At 37.7% G+C, this 14,379-nt stretch overlaps 2 protein-coding genes across 4 annotated transcripts; one reads left to right on the top strand and one right to left on the bottom strand.

Moving 5' to 3' along the window:
- The first annotated feature begins 3,776 nt into the window (after nt 1-3,776).
- LOC131785090 (salivary glue protein Sgs-3) lies at nt 3,777-8,081 on the top strand. 2 transcript variants are annotated; one of them, XM_066159457.1, is made up of 2 exons: nt 3,777-4,094; nt 6,498-8,081. In XM_066159457.1, exons 1-2 carry the CDS (start codon nt 3,836-3,838, stop codon nt 7,115-7,117), a joined length of 879 nt encoding a protein of 292 aa, XP_066015554.1. In that variant the 5' UTR covers nt 3,777-3,835; the 3' UTR covers nt 7,118-8,081. The 2 variants fall into 2 exon arrangements, with proteins under 2 accessions (XP_066015554.1, XP_066015555.1); XM_066159458.1 differs by lacking the exon at nt 3,777-4,094 and adding an exon at nt 4,131-4,896.
- Nucleotides 8,082-8,751: 670 nt separating this feature from the next.
- Nucleotides 8,752-14,377, bottom strand: LOC131785101 (phosphatidylinositol-glycan biosynthesis class W protein). Of its 2 annotated transcripts, none has more exons than XM_066159456.1 (5): nt 14,178-14,377; nt 12,343-12,910; nt 11,340-11,593; nt 10,307-10,448; nt 8,752-9,207 (listed from the first exon to the last, which is right to left on the bottom strand). In XM_066159456.1, the coding sequence occupies exons 1-5, from the start codon at nt 14,375-14,377 to the stop codon at nt 8,830-8,832; spliced, it is 1,542 nt and encodes a 513-aa protein (XP_066015553.1). In that variant the 3' UTR covers nt 8,752-8,829. The 2 variants fall into 2 exon arrangements, with proteins under 2 accessions (XP_066015553.1, XP_058957928.2); XM_059101945.2 differs by having other exon boundaries at nt 12,343-12,905; nt 14,178-14,376.
- Nucleotides 14,378-14,379: the final 2 nt, after the last annotated feature.

Genomic DNA, 14,379 nt, shown 5'->3' with positions numbered 1-14,379 from the left:
AATGACCTCTGGGATAATCGAATTTCTATCCTAGAAATCGTAGGATTCCAGTTTTAACTGCACAATTATTGCTTCCGGTTGACTTCTGCGCGTGCTCAAAATAGAGCACACGGTCCGTTACGCCAGCGGAAGAAGAAAAGAACGTAAATTACCTTTGTGTACGACTCATTATAACTAATCGAAATGTAATTTTTAAACTAGAAGAAAATACCTGGATTTTTTCCGGTGCATCTTCAAGTGCTCTTGGAAGTTTGGAAGTGAAAAAAAAGGAATAAGTGATGGCCTTTTACGAAGCTTTTACACTGTTTTCAGGTTCCCGCGCGAGGTGAGTCGATTGCAAGCTAGTCAGTTAGTGATGATGGACTTTGAGCAAGCATGGTTGCAGCAGTTTCATCTACTTTGAGATCATTGGACTCAGACGAAATGAAAAAGGGACAACGGCAAACCCCAGAAGCGATTGGTTTAGATTGCAGAAAAGTCCTCCTGCCTCTACTCCTGATCCAAAAGCTGGTGATTGTACAGGTGACTGCACTTGGACCGGGATGACTACAAAACAAAGAAAAACAGCAATGTTTTGAAACTCTTATAACAACACATTTATTTGCCCGTAACATACGACGTATCTTAGACAACTTTTCTAACTTTTCCTTGATCTACTTAACAATGAAAACATGTTAAACAAGTTTCTTTTGACACTGCTTTGATATTTTCCTGTCATTTTAATGTACTTTCTTATTATTGCAGGTGAGAATAAAATTGTTTTACAACTATTGTACTATTTACTTGTTCCAAATAACTTTAGGAAGCGAAAATAAAAGTTGTTACTTGATGTGTTATATTTTGCAAGTTTTTGAGACTATTACTTGACCTTGAGTTTACTGAAAACGCGTGCATTTGAATCAAATGTCCACTTCCCTCTTAAAGATCAAGAGAAAAAAAAGGAAGCAATAATATAATTTGAACCTTGGAAACATCACACGCTTTGAGTTTGCTCTAGCTTCTTTCTTTTGCATGCTTCAGTTTGATAAACCAAGCTAGGGGTTGATTGTTTTTTTTTTACGAAGAAAAAAAAACATAATTATGGAAGGTTCACACCTTGCAATTTATAAGCTTTTGATGTGTCAAGGTTAATTATATCATTGCTTCGCTAATAAGAAAGATAAACCAAAATTTTTTCTTTCAGTCTGTGACAAAGTTTAGCTCAATTCTTATTTTTTAGATATTGCTTATAGTTACTTCAATGATAGGCGCTACTCACCTCACGATGGGAGTGTTCAATACTAAGAATGATAGTAATGAGTTTTTGGACAAGGTTCAGCTCCCAGCATTGGGTATTCATTGCATAACCATATATCACACAAAATGGAAATACTTGACTTCCATCTTCTTGTACAACAGTACACTCACAGTGGCCATGAAATCAAGCAAGTCAGGAGCTCAACCTAACACTTCTTTAAGAACCTGCTCCTACTGAAATCTTCAAGGGAAGACTTGGTACTATTCCTAATTACATGTAAGACATAAAAGCCACCAGTTCCAAGTTTCTGTACACATAGACTTCTGCACTGTTCATCAATCTCGTCGAAACAGATATTTGGCACATGCTTTGACAATACAAGTAGGTGGCAACATAATAAGTTTTGCTTTTGCAGCTGGAAGGCTTGCCTGCAATGCAGCTCATAGTGTATATACTTCATCCTTTCTTAATTCAGTATTTGCATTTTCTTTCAACTAACTATAAACAGAATTGAACCCCGCCACACCTCACTCGCATGACACCATCAACAAACGAGACAGTGAATCTAAAAAGTGGGCTGAGAAGGGCTTTGGATAGCGACAGACCTTCAGATTTCTGTTTTTTTAAGAGCAGAACCCTTCCCTTTGCGATTTCCTTACATATTTAGGCTTCTCAATTTCTACTTTGATACTGGATACTATGCTATTCTGATGTCGAACTCTTTTACACTAATACATTTCCGTACGCTCGCACGGCCTCTACAATTCCCTCTTTTCCGCTTTTCACTCAAAACAAATTAAAATAATGATTTATTTCTACTTCTACGTCTTTGACAACAACGACAGCAATCCATCGTTCCATGAAGAACAGCTTCCCGCCATGGAAAATGACCTTTCATTCCTTATCACAAGTTTCTAGGCTTGGTCACACGAGGAACAGCATGGTTCAAAATACCCCGTAGTGAAAATTTTAAGTTCAAACAAAACAAATTATTGTCCCTGCACCCCTGCGTTTTTAGGGATGATTTTGAGGAAATTCAGAAAAATTGAACGATGCAATAACCAGCCGAACAGTTATGCTAAACGTTGAAAAAATATTAACGGTTTAACAATTCATCGGCGGCGTTACGACAACGACGTATTACATAATTTCGTTCGTCTATTGACATATAAGCATTTCATCACGTGGAAGCCACTAAGTTTGTCAGATGCGTTATTACTAACACAATGAAAACAACGTAAATATCACAATTCCCCGCGATATGCGATTAGTGAAACTAGAAGCAGGGAATTACAAAGGAGTACTGAACTCTTAACACTACGTTTGGTTTCTCGGTTTCATTTCTAGATGGCGTAATTTCATGCTAGTATATTAGGGATTGTTAAAATGAAGTGTATTGCATAGTGCGCTGAGAATTTCACCTCTATAGTGAGATGTTAGAATCGATAGTAAAAAACCGGACAGGAATGGTGTTAATCTTGACAAAACTACCGCCCCTCCCCCGTAAAAATCAACGCCAGAAAATGGTTGGGATTGATGCATTTTGGTACGGCTTACCAAAACCCAGGTTTCTGATCCTTTTTTAGAACCTGAAACCTGAAGACGGGAGTAATATAATGGGGGGGGGGGGGGGGTTGGGAAGAGTTGGGAGGCAGGGGAGGGGGGAAGAAGGGAAGAGAGATGGGAGAACGTGTAACGGGAAGTGGGTCGCAGTGACTCTCTGTCTCCCTCCCTCCCCACCCCCCACTGGTTACCGAACCCAGTTAAATTAAGGAAATTAGCACAAAATTCCTCTACAGCATCGCAATTTTGCAGTCGCAAAAATTTGTAGATCCGGAAACTTCCATCGAAAATCCCTAATCCAACATATCCATTTGCGACCCAAGATGATGCCTATTTGGAGGACTAGGATGTACAACTGCCATTTAATGTCTATATCTGAAAAATTATCATCAGAAAGCTTAAGCGACCTTTATACTGGAATCTTCCAACCAGGCCCGTTTGAGAGAACAACAAATACTTGAAAAATAGTCATTAGAAGGAGTAGTTTGAGAAACGAGAAGCGAGAAAATTATCAATATCATAATTATCTTCGTAGAAAAGGTTGTGGTTATTCATCGTGCTGAATAACAATAAAAACTAAGTTTTTCGTTTGTCTCACGATTTAGTCACGTGCATCACACGTGACTACATCGTGAGACAAACGAAAAACTTAGCTTTTAATATCATAATTATCATTATTATTTTTTCAATGCACTGGTAGATTTAATAAATACCATAGCTACGAAATATATCTGATTGATAAGAGGGACGGAAAATAAAGGAAAATTATTTAAAACGAGATTCTTCCCACCAGGAAACCTAGGCAGCCAGAATTAGTGAGGATATCAAAGATGTGAAATTAAGGAGCGAACACCCTAAGTTCCGAGAGGAGAGGGCGAACACTAAGGATAAACCTTTGGCTCCTTATCATAGCATGAGGTCTGTCTTTTCCATATCATTCGCACGTGACAAACGCAATCAAAAGAGTCATCTCAGTAGTCAAAACTTCAAAGTCTGAAGAACGTACTGTTAAGATTATTGCTCAAACTGCTCGAAATGTCTGCTGAACATCTACGGCCACTCGAACCTTCATTTACTCTTACAATCGACGAGGATGGAGATCATGTTGCGAAAGACCGATTCTCTTCGGCAAGCTGCGATTGTTGTCACAAAAGATATTTTATATGCAATTTTCGAGCTCGAGTGTGGCAACTTTGGTTATTGCTGCTAGCAATACTCGTCATTATTGGCATAATAATAGGTGTAGCTGCAATCTTTGGTTCCGGAAAAGCTACTCTTCAAGAACATTTCAGAGGTATTTAAAATTAAACATCTCATTTAAAGATGAGTGATTTTTTTAGAGTTACGATGTCTGTCCGCACAATCAAGTATTGAAGAAATAAGAAGTTAACGTTAGTTTAAAATTTCGCTGTGCCATTTTGAGGTTTTAATTCAAGATCCACCTTTTCTGAGACTCAGGTAATTAAAATCATATTCTTTAAACGTAAACCTTTTTTCCGACTCGGACCGTTCGAGAAAACAGATGTACTCTCTTTCAGTTCCTCTGAGTTCACTAGGAACACAATCAATCAATTCAAACTGCCAGGTCTTTCAGACGCATCACTATCGTCATCGGACGCCTTGTTCTCTTCGGGAACACGTTCTGGATCAGAATGATATGGTCCTACAGCAGCCACGTATTTCACGGCAAGGTAGAGCTCAATGACGTCACGCAAGATGGCGGCGTTGTTGCTCGAGTTTTAGCTCATTCATTCTGAAAGTAATGATTGAGGTACTGAGGTGAAGCAGATGTTGACGGAAGTTGTCGACCGTGAACGGAAGTTGCATTGGAGACCGTGAACGGAAGTAATCTCGCATGCTACCCCTCCCCACTTAGTGAAAGTCAAAATTAATTTCGATGAAGGTCAGAAACTCACGTGAAAAGAAATAAAATGTTTGTATGTTTTAATAAAATAATAACCCAAATCACATTTCCGAACTTCTAAAAATGCAACTTGAATCGAGAAGCCGAAATTTTTACACCCAGGGGACCCGTAGCGGGTTCATTTCAACACACGCTGTCACCACGCAGAAGAACATCAGAGGCAGCCTTATTGGTAAGCCACGCATTTGCGTTCGTCTTCAGTTGGTATTAAGTAATCATTGCTCCATCATTGTGCTTGTCCACGGGAGCTCTTCAACATACAGTCTTCACATTAATCATAGCGGCCAAGATAGTCTCACTTAAATTTTTTTTTGAGCTCCAATATTTCGGTCCGGACTTAAGGCTCGCTCGAACAAAAACAGCAATACCAATCCCGTCAGTACAAAATGCAGACTGCAGACTGAAGACTGCAGAACGGGTACAAAATGCAGACTGCAGACTGGGTACAAAATGCAGTAGACTTAGAAATTATACCATTTTTTCGTTTGATACGTGGTAATATGTCATCTTACAACTTACCAAGCGTCACGCAATCGCTTCTCCGCGATCATATTTGCACTATTGTGGAATATTCCTTGCCCGCTTCTTGATCACAATCGTTCCTAATATAATTTCAAGCCTTCATATAGCCTCTCACTTTGTGTGCGAGATGTCTGTACAGAATTCACCAAGTTAATAAAAGCAGATGTAGATGTAAATGAGGTGTCACTTGAATATTTATCACGCGCAAGATTAGGGAAATAATTGACAGCTTTGCAATTGCACGTGGTCTATACGTTTCATCTTTTTAACCGATATGTGTAATTTTGTTGACAAAAAATGCGGACTGAGATCAAAACTGTTCCTTCGGATTGATATATTTCAACGTTCAGGGGTTTACACAAACTGATTTTGACTTATGTGTCGTATATTGTTATTGGCTTGCATGAGGAACCAGCGAATTTTTGTAGGGAAAAAGCGAAGCATTGGTTTCGTGACTGGCCATTTGTTTACTTTTCAGGTGGTTGTATCTCTTATCTGTTCGGTGACTACGCAAATATTAATATGTGAAAATCAGACTATATGAAGGCTTGAAATTCTCAAGAAACAGGAAAGGAATATTTCAAAATAGTGCACATGATCGTGAAAGATTAGGGTTGTTAATATTTTGCTGCTAGAGCAACCTTTGATGCCTGATTATGCCCACCCAGCCCACCCTCCGCCCCACAAACACCCACACACTCATCAACAAAAAGGACACTGTCTGCCAGTAACCTCTGCCCCTCCCACCTCCAGCCCACACAACTTTTTTTCCAATTCCCATCATGACGAATGCACAAGTTTTGTTATCACACAACTGCCCAAAAATTAAAAAAAATTTATTCCTTGAAAGTTCACATTAACCGAATTCAATATCAACAAGTCCAAGAAATCAATACAACTTAAGCCATAACATGAATGAGCTGGCTCCAAGATCCCCTTGATTTAGCAATAACGACTGCTAAGAAAGTACCAACAGAACTTTGGCAACAGCTAAAGAAACTGAACCGCCATCTAGCCAAAGACTAACAGCTATTCAGGCGACAACCGCGAAAGTTTAAACTTTTGCTACGATAACTAATATAAAGCATCAACCACACCTGGTCCAAAAAAATCCGTAATAAATTACAAATATCACTGCAACTCCCATTTCGGAAGCAACAGACCAACCCCCGCCCCCAGTATGGATGAAATATGGGCGGGAGGCGGGATGATGCTGCTGATGATGTTTCTGTTTTTTCATTATTTCATCAGGTGGTGAAGATACTACCACAGCACAACCAACAACTACAGCACAACCAAAAACCACAAAGAAAGCAACGACTGGAGCCCTATCAGCAACCACTGCTCCGACAACCACAGCGCAACCAAGAACCCCAGAAAAACTAACAACTTCTGCTCCACCAACAACAACTGCTCCAGTAACCACAGCACAAACAATAACCACAGAAGAAGCGACAACCACTGCTCAAGCAACCACAGCGCAGCCAATAACCACAGAAAAATCAACAACCACTACTCCAACAACCGCAGCAAAATCAACAAAACCAACAAGTACTGCACCAACAACCACAGCACAACCAACAATCACAGAAAATCCATCGACTACTGCTCCACCAACAACTACTGCACCAACAACCACTACACAACCAAAAACCACAGGAAATCTAACAACTACTGTTCCACCAACAACCACAGCACAACCAACAACCACAGCACAACCAACAACCACAGCACAACCAACAACCACAGCACAACAAACAACCACAGCACAACCAACAACCACAGCACAACCAACAACCACAGCACAACCAACAACCACAAAAAATCCAACAACTACTGTTCCATCAACAACCATTGCTCCAACAACCTAAACAACCTCTTGAGAAGGAGAGAGAAATGAGTTGCCAAAGAAAGAACGCCAATTTTGCTCACTTTTGACAGGGTCATTTCTGAGCTTATTTTTTTTTTCCTTTTTTTTGTTTTAAGATTCTTTCATTGTCATTATTCAATGACGTAAGTTTTTTTTAGAAGCCCGGGGCCAACTTTAACTGAACGACTATTCGGCAATGGGCGATACGATCTCTGACCGGACAGAATGTGTTCTTGGTGAACACAGCGTATTTCGATCTCGGTGGATATTTGGAATACACCATACAGGTGTTTTGAGGTCGTAAAAGAAAGTTGGAATGCTACGCTTGTAAGTGATATATACGATCCGTAAAGGCGCTGAATACTTGGATTTTCTGGTTGATAATGGTGACATGAAACGAAAATAATGTGTTTGAAAAATATTTGATATAGATAGGAAGGTGTCGGTAGTTTGGCGTTTAGAGGCGCTTTAAATTAGTGAAAAATTACGCTAGTTTTTATAAAAAACCGCATGAATTTAACTCGTGTCTTGAAAGACACCATGACACCAAATAAAAAAATTAAAATGAGTAAAGTGAACTAGGTACCATTTGAGGAAGAATTTGGTTAAAAAGAGACTGGGTCAAAATGTTTGCCGAAAGATATCGAATTCTTTCCTGGAAAATGCCTTTTAATTAAAAAAATATACAGATAGATTCGAATCAGCTTTGTAAATATTGATAAACTTTTAATTCTGATATATCTCAACTGTATTAGACTTCTTCATTTACGTCAATAGGATCATTTAATTTTTTCCTCTATTATTTTTACTGGTAATATGTGGCTTTGTCCATTGTCATTATGCATAGCACAATCAGTGTGATCTCTATGCATTTATATAGAGATGTAAAACTTATTCGTTTGTTAGGGAAAGAAGAAAAACGTCATGGAGTATTAATGACAGATTTAAATAGTTAATAAAGTATTCTCTTTCATTACCTGTCCCGCAAGGGTCTTGTTAGTTTGTGTATTTGCATTTTAAAAATCTCTTGTTTTGAAAACGCCTTAAGTAGTGTTCATGCTCGGTTTCGTTTGCGGAAGGGTCGCAGATGAAGTTCACCTTTGAAACGTTTGAAACCTTGTTTGACAGGTTCATGTTTCATGAGCCAATCAAACGAGAGCGCTTCGCAGGACCTATCACAAATCGCCTCTTCAGTTTTTCGCTTTTCTTTCCTAAAAGAACGTTTCGGTGGATAATATCGCTGAGTTATTTTACTCGTTCGGTAGAATTCCTTAAAAATACAGAGCAATACTACACAACAAAACGTTTCATGAGATATATCTATTGCTTGATCTCTAACTAAAAAGATTAAATGATCTTGAAGATCATATGAAATCCAGGCACAACCATAGACATCATACCTTCATAAATAATGACAGATTTCTGAGATCATAGTCTTTCATGAAATAAATGTTATCTGGGCTGCGAATGAAAATCAAGTACACCAATTATTCTCGCAAGAGAGCTGCAATTCCTCCACGGGAGTTCGTTGGGCCGAAACAAAAACTTTCACTCCTAAGCTGGAGCGAACACGCTCTACTGATACTTGATTGATACTGGTTCAAAATGTAACCTGTTCATTAAATGACAGATATCTTCATGTGAAGACAATTTTATTGCTAAAATAAAAGGTACAAAATAGCCTGACATGCCCAGTGATCTGTATGAATTTCATTAAAGTTTCAAAGTTTTCCCTCGTAGATGTAAGACAGAAATTAAAAAGTTTAACACCATCAGGTAAATACCAACTATTACAAATCCCTTCAGTGGAGTACAGAATATTGTCTTTATGGAAAAGTTCACCATTCCCGTTAATACATTTGAAAGCAAAAAGAACAAAAGCTGATTTCGGTTAACAGCTGATATGAAACATGTGCATGGCATCTTCTGCTTGGTCCGTGACGTTTTGCCATTCTCATCCGGGACTTTTCCAGGATAACAAACATGACAGCCTCCAGTTATTGCGCCTTCAAGCAAGCCCAGGTGATTTGCAGCGGTTATCAGTATATCACAAAGCAAGAACTCTGAGATAAGTTGAACATTGTATCCCACCTAAAGAAGAACAAAACATACATAAGCAACAACATAATTGGAAAAATGACTTTTTGGAGGTTACTGTTACCGTCGGCTGTTTGAATAAAGTTTCTTCAAAATGGCAGCTTAAGGTAACAGGGCCAGTGACAAACATGTACGTAAAATCCATGGTCTGGCTGGGACTTAACCCTTTAACTCCTAGATCTGATTGTAAATTCTCCCCTCTAGCTGCTACACATTTCCTCATAAATTAGTCACAAGAATTTGGTTTTAAATCAGGATAACAACTTCTACCTGATAAGTTTGAGTATTCTCATTACCCGTTTACAGGATAGTATATGGATATTTTAGGGAGAAGTTACAGGTTAATCACATCTGGGAGTCGAAGGGTTGGTGCATATGCATAGCATAAATTTTACTTCACTAGCTCTAGTAAAGCAAAACAAAACCAATGCTGAAAAAACAGCTGACAAGCATCCTTGATTTGGCTACCTTATTAACAGGGGTATCAATAACTTTTTTCAGAAGCAACTGCAGATGGTGCAATAGGTAACTTTGCCCAAAGGAGGGGCTGTAAGGCAAACCACTAACACAAGAACCTGCTCGCAGGCTTAACAGACCGTGGTAAGAGGTCAACAGTGTAAAATCCCTGTTATCAACCACCACTTAGCTGTGTTTTGCTACAGTAGAGTAAATTAATTTGACAGTTGGAGATATGACAGTGATCTACATGATTGAGGTAGAACATCTATGATACTCCTAATCCTACAAACAAATGCAACAGTAAATGGATATGAATGTTTCCAGACTGCCATTTGTTTGCATCAACATGAAATTTCCAATGCTTGCTATTTCTTCCATTCATGTTCTTGCCGTGAGAATTCAATTTTTGCTATAACTAGTTTTCAGATTTGTTAACTTTATTAGAGCACCACAGTACCTACTACCTGACACAAGAAACAGCATTGTTTAAAATAAGTTCATACAAATTAAGTTACTGGAGATATGTGTGTTATTTTATTGGTGTGGATTTCATGTGTGCTTTTATTATTATTTATCAGAGTTATAGTTTTTGCTGTCATTTTGTTATGAAGTCTACATTGTCCTGCAAACATACCTGCCAGAGGACAAATGATAAGTTTGCCATTCTTCTTGAAATAGGGCTGACAAACTGCTGTGATATATGAACCAATGCATAAAATGTAACATCAATGGTGACTAGGATTAAAAATGCTTTGATCCACTGTCTTACAGTGTTCCTAAAAAGCAACAGAAGAGGATCATAAAAAGTCTTACACAGATACATTCAATGATTACCTGAGGTACTTAACAAACAGTTTGGATGCAACAATATATTAGTTAATTGGCTATTTTATCTTATGCTGGTTTTTTTTGTTTTGACTAGACATCCCGTTGCCGTCTTTCAACCTGTTAACTCCCACATCAAATTTGCAATTGTCCTTAATGTCAACCATACAATTCTTACAGTTCTGAGAATTTAATATTGGATCAATTAATTATCCCCAAATTGATATTTTTCTTTGTTCTCGTCACTTACCTGGTTGATATTGTATTGATATTGTAAGGAGAAATTCTGTTTTGGTCACTCATGGGACTTAAAGGGTTAAGACACGATTGCTTTAAAAAAATTTTAAAGGGGGTTACAAACTAAAGTAGGTAGAATTTTTGCTGGAACAAGAGACAGGACTTCAGTAAAAGGAAAAATACAAGACAGTGTTCCCCTTAGATGTTGAACCTAAACTTATGAGTATAAGCAGACCTTTTTAGTCAATAGAGTCAGACATGCAAGTCAGTCAAAACAGACCCAAAAAATATTCCAGAGCCACATGAACTCTGCAGAGAGGGAGCAATCACCAAAATATCTTTTTACTTATTTCTGATGACTCATGGAAATGATTTTGCTTAGAAAAAATGAATGCTCAAAGTTTACTCTTTCAGGTGACTAGATGTCTGTGTGAAACAACCTACATACACTTCCAGGAATTAAATGATGATCTAATGCTTTTGCACAACTATAAACTTGCTTTGCATACTTTGGTGGTGCCTGACATGAGAAGCCAAGCACAGATGAAGAGCATGAACCATCTTACATTTATGAAATCAAAGCTTAACCCCACATAAACTCTTACCGTTTACAAAAGAGAAATTTTCCAAACTGAACAGCAATAAGGTACAGAGCTAAATAACCAACACACGAACATAGGCCTTCTCTATTTGCATCCAGTAATCCTTGGCGTGATCCATCTCCTTGTGTTCCATTTAATATAAACTCTCTCAAGCCACCCATGCTAAGGAGGTATTGATACAAGACAGCTAAAGTAATTCCTGTTACACCATACCAGCTGTGACCAGGGATGAATCTAACAAGCACTGTTGACATTACCTACAAGGTGAGAAAATGAAGATTTAAATGAAGATGAATAAATAAAGGAGGGAGTGTGAGAATGCATGAATGAAGGATTGCCCATTGACTGAGACCTGGACAGATGGAAGGAGTGATTGGATGAATGAAAGAATACACAAATGGACTGAATGAATGACTGACTAAAAGAGAGAAAGAGAGATGGTAAGAAAGAGACAGAAAGAATGACAAAATAAGGAATGAAGGAATAAAAGAACAACTGAAAAAAGAAAGAAACAAAGAAAGAACAAATGAATAAATGAATCAATGATCAGAATCAATGAATTAATTAATTAACCCTTAAACTCCCGTGAGTGACCAAGACAGAATTTCTCCTTACAATATCAATGCAATATCGACCAAATAAGTGATGGGAATAAAGAAAAATTAATTAGTTGATCCAATTCTAAATTCTCTGACTACTAACATTAAAAGAATAGTATGGTTGACAGTAAGGAGAATTACAAATTTGATCTGAGAGTTAAATGGTTAATGAAAGAATTAAAAATGAATGAAAAAAAGAAAAAAACTCTGCTAGTCAGACCTGCACTTCATGCAGTAAAAAAGTTTTTGCTTTGAGTTCTAATGAGCTTCTTGCAATATTTTGCTTTACTGTGATATATTATTGAGATCACTTTGGTTATGGTTTTACCACGCTCAGTTGAAAAGTGTGCCATTGAAAAAAACTATTTACTGAGCAATTTATAGTAAAAGAACATTTTTTTACTCACCCTTACAACAAATAAAGTGAAGAAAAAGTTCCAGTGAACCCCGTACTCACTTGCATGCTCTTGATAATCTGTTCCTTTGACAGAAATCAGACGCAGAAAACCAAGTACTAGTAATGGTAAAGAAGACCTCAAAGATCTAAATAGTACCCCGAAAAAGCTGCTCAATGTTTCAGTTGAATGAACACTTCTTGCTTCTTGTGATACTATAGCATTAGAAAATATAAATGCTCCAACTCCCATGTCCATCAGTCCACTTCCATATGTTTCTGCTTTGGCGAAGCGCCGAGGAAATATGACAAAGTCAACAGCAAGTATACAGATGGCTGTAGCAATCACTACATACGCTCTGAAGCTTCCAATAAAAGGCAGTCTTCCAGACATGTCAGCAGATAGTATTGCTTGAAATTTCTGTTTTTGAAGTTTACTGGTGTTCAGTGCTTGCAGGAACAACATTCCCATTGATAGACATAAACAGGTTGTAATTAGCATATTTATGTGATCGGCCAGAATGGTCAGTGCCAGGAATGAGGGGACCACCAGGGTACAATACTCCAACAGAAAGACTATGCTACAAAAGAAAAAAAAGTCAACAAAAATATGTTCTACTTGACAAAAAGTTCATTTCAACAGTTTCTTTTAACCCTTTCCATCCTAACATAAGCATGCATATTCTCCATACTGTTCCCTATACATTCCCTCAGGAGCTGATGAGAAGAAATTGTGTCATAATCCAGAACTTCTTTAGTTGGTAACCATTTCCTTTATTCTTGTTACCTTAATGTGTGATTTAGGGGCGATATTGTAAGGAGAAATTAGATGCTAGTCACTGTTACGGATTAAAGGGTTAAGGTACTGGGTCTAATACTCAAAAGCAACTGCAGCACCTAGGGCTTGGGATAGAACTATGCACAGAAGAAAACATCTGTTAACCATTTAATTCAAAGAAGTGATTACAGTGTAACATGTAACTTCTCCCTACAATATCCATACATTATCCAGAAAACAGGTAATGAGAATATTCAAACTTATTGGGTAGAAGTCAACTTGATCTAACACCAAATTCTCGTAATTAATTTACATAGAAATGTGTAGCAGCAAGAAGGGAGAATTGACAATCAGATCATGGGAGGAAAAGGGTTGCAAGTTACAAATTATGCTGGTTGTTGCCAAATTTATTTCAGTTTCTTTGATTTTCAACACAAACTTTGTAAAATCTTCCATATTTCCATTTACAATGCTGAGTTTTGAAAACATGCTAAGTTTTAGTGGTATCTGTTACCAACTTCCAATGCATGAAATTATGGAGCCCAAAACTTGCCAAAACTCATATTTCTTATGAGAATTACCATCAGTTTAGGATCCCATAATTTCATAAGTTTGCCAGGGACTGTCATGAAACTTCCTAAGTTTTAAAAACTCTCGTTGATCTATTGGACAACTAGGCAGATTTTTCCTTGATGGAGAGGAAATCGAAAAGCGTGGACTCATCGAAGTAGTCCATATCATAAAGCCAGCTATTCTATACTCGAAGTTGAGTCTAAGCGCTCGAAAATTGGCATAGTTAGCAGAAAATTTCCGCTGCTAGCTTCTTTTCTTAAAAATCCGAATTTATTAGGCATATCAGCAGAATACTTCAAATTATATCGAGTTGGAAATCTACAGCTAGCGCACCGATTAATAACACTTTTTCCTTGAAATACAGCAGTTTTTGAATGAGAACAGTCATCGTTATTTCCATAGCAAAATATCTTCAGCTCGATTTTTTTTTATCACTACTGTAAGAGATCTCGATTTTCGAGTGTTTGCACTTTCAAAGAAAAGTGTGTTATACTCACCAACAGAAGACTGAACCAGTAAGGTTTTCTTGCTTCGCAAACAATATATTAAATAAGATTGACCTAAGAAAAATACCAATTGGCGCAGCACTAGCAACTTTGCCGATTTCAAACACCGATGTGCCATTCAAATCACTCACAAACCGTTCATGAAGCTGTTTATAAGTGACATTCGACGGAATGTCTGGATGATCCGCCATTT

This window comes from Pocillopora verrucosa, chromosome 12, assembly GCF_036669915.1.
Source record: "Pocillopora verrucosa isolate sample1 chromosome 12, ASM3666991v2, whole genome shotgun sequence".
Taxonomy (NCBI): domain Eukaryota; kingdom Metazoa; phylum Cnidaria; class Anthozoa; order Scleractinia; family Pocilloporidae; genus Pocillopora; species Pocillopora verrucosa.
This window is presented reverse-complemented; position numbering and strand designations above follow the sequence as displayed.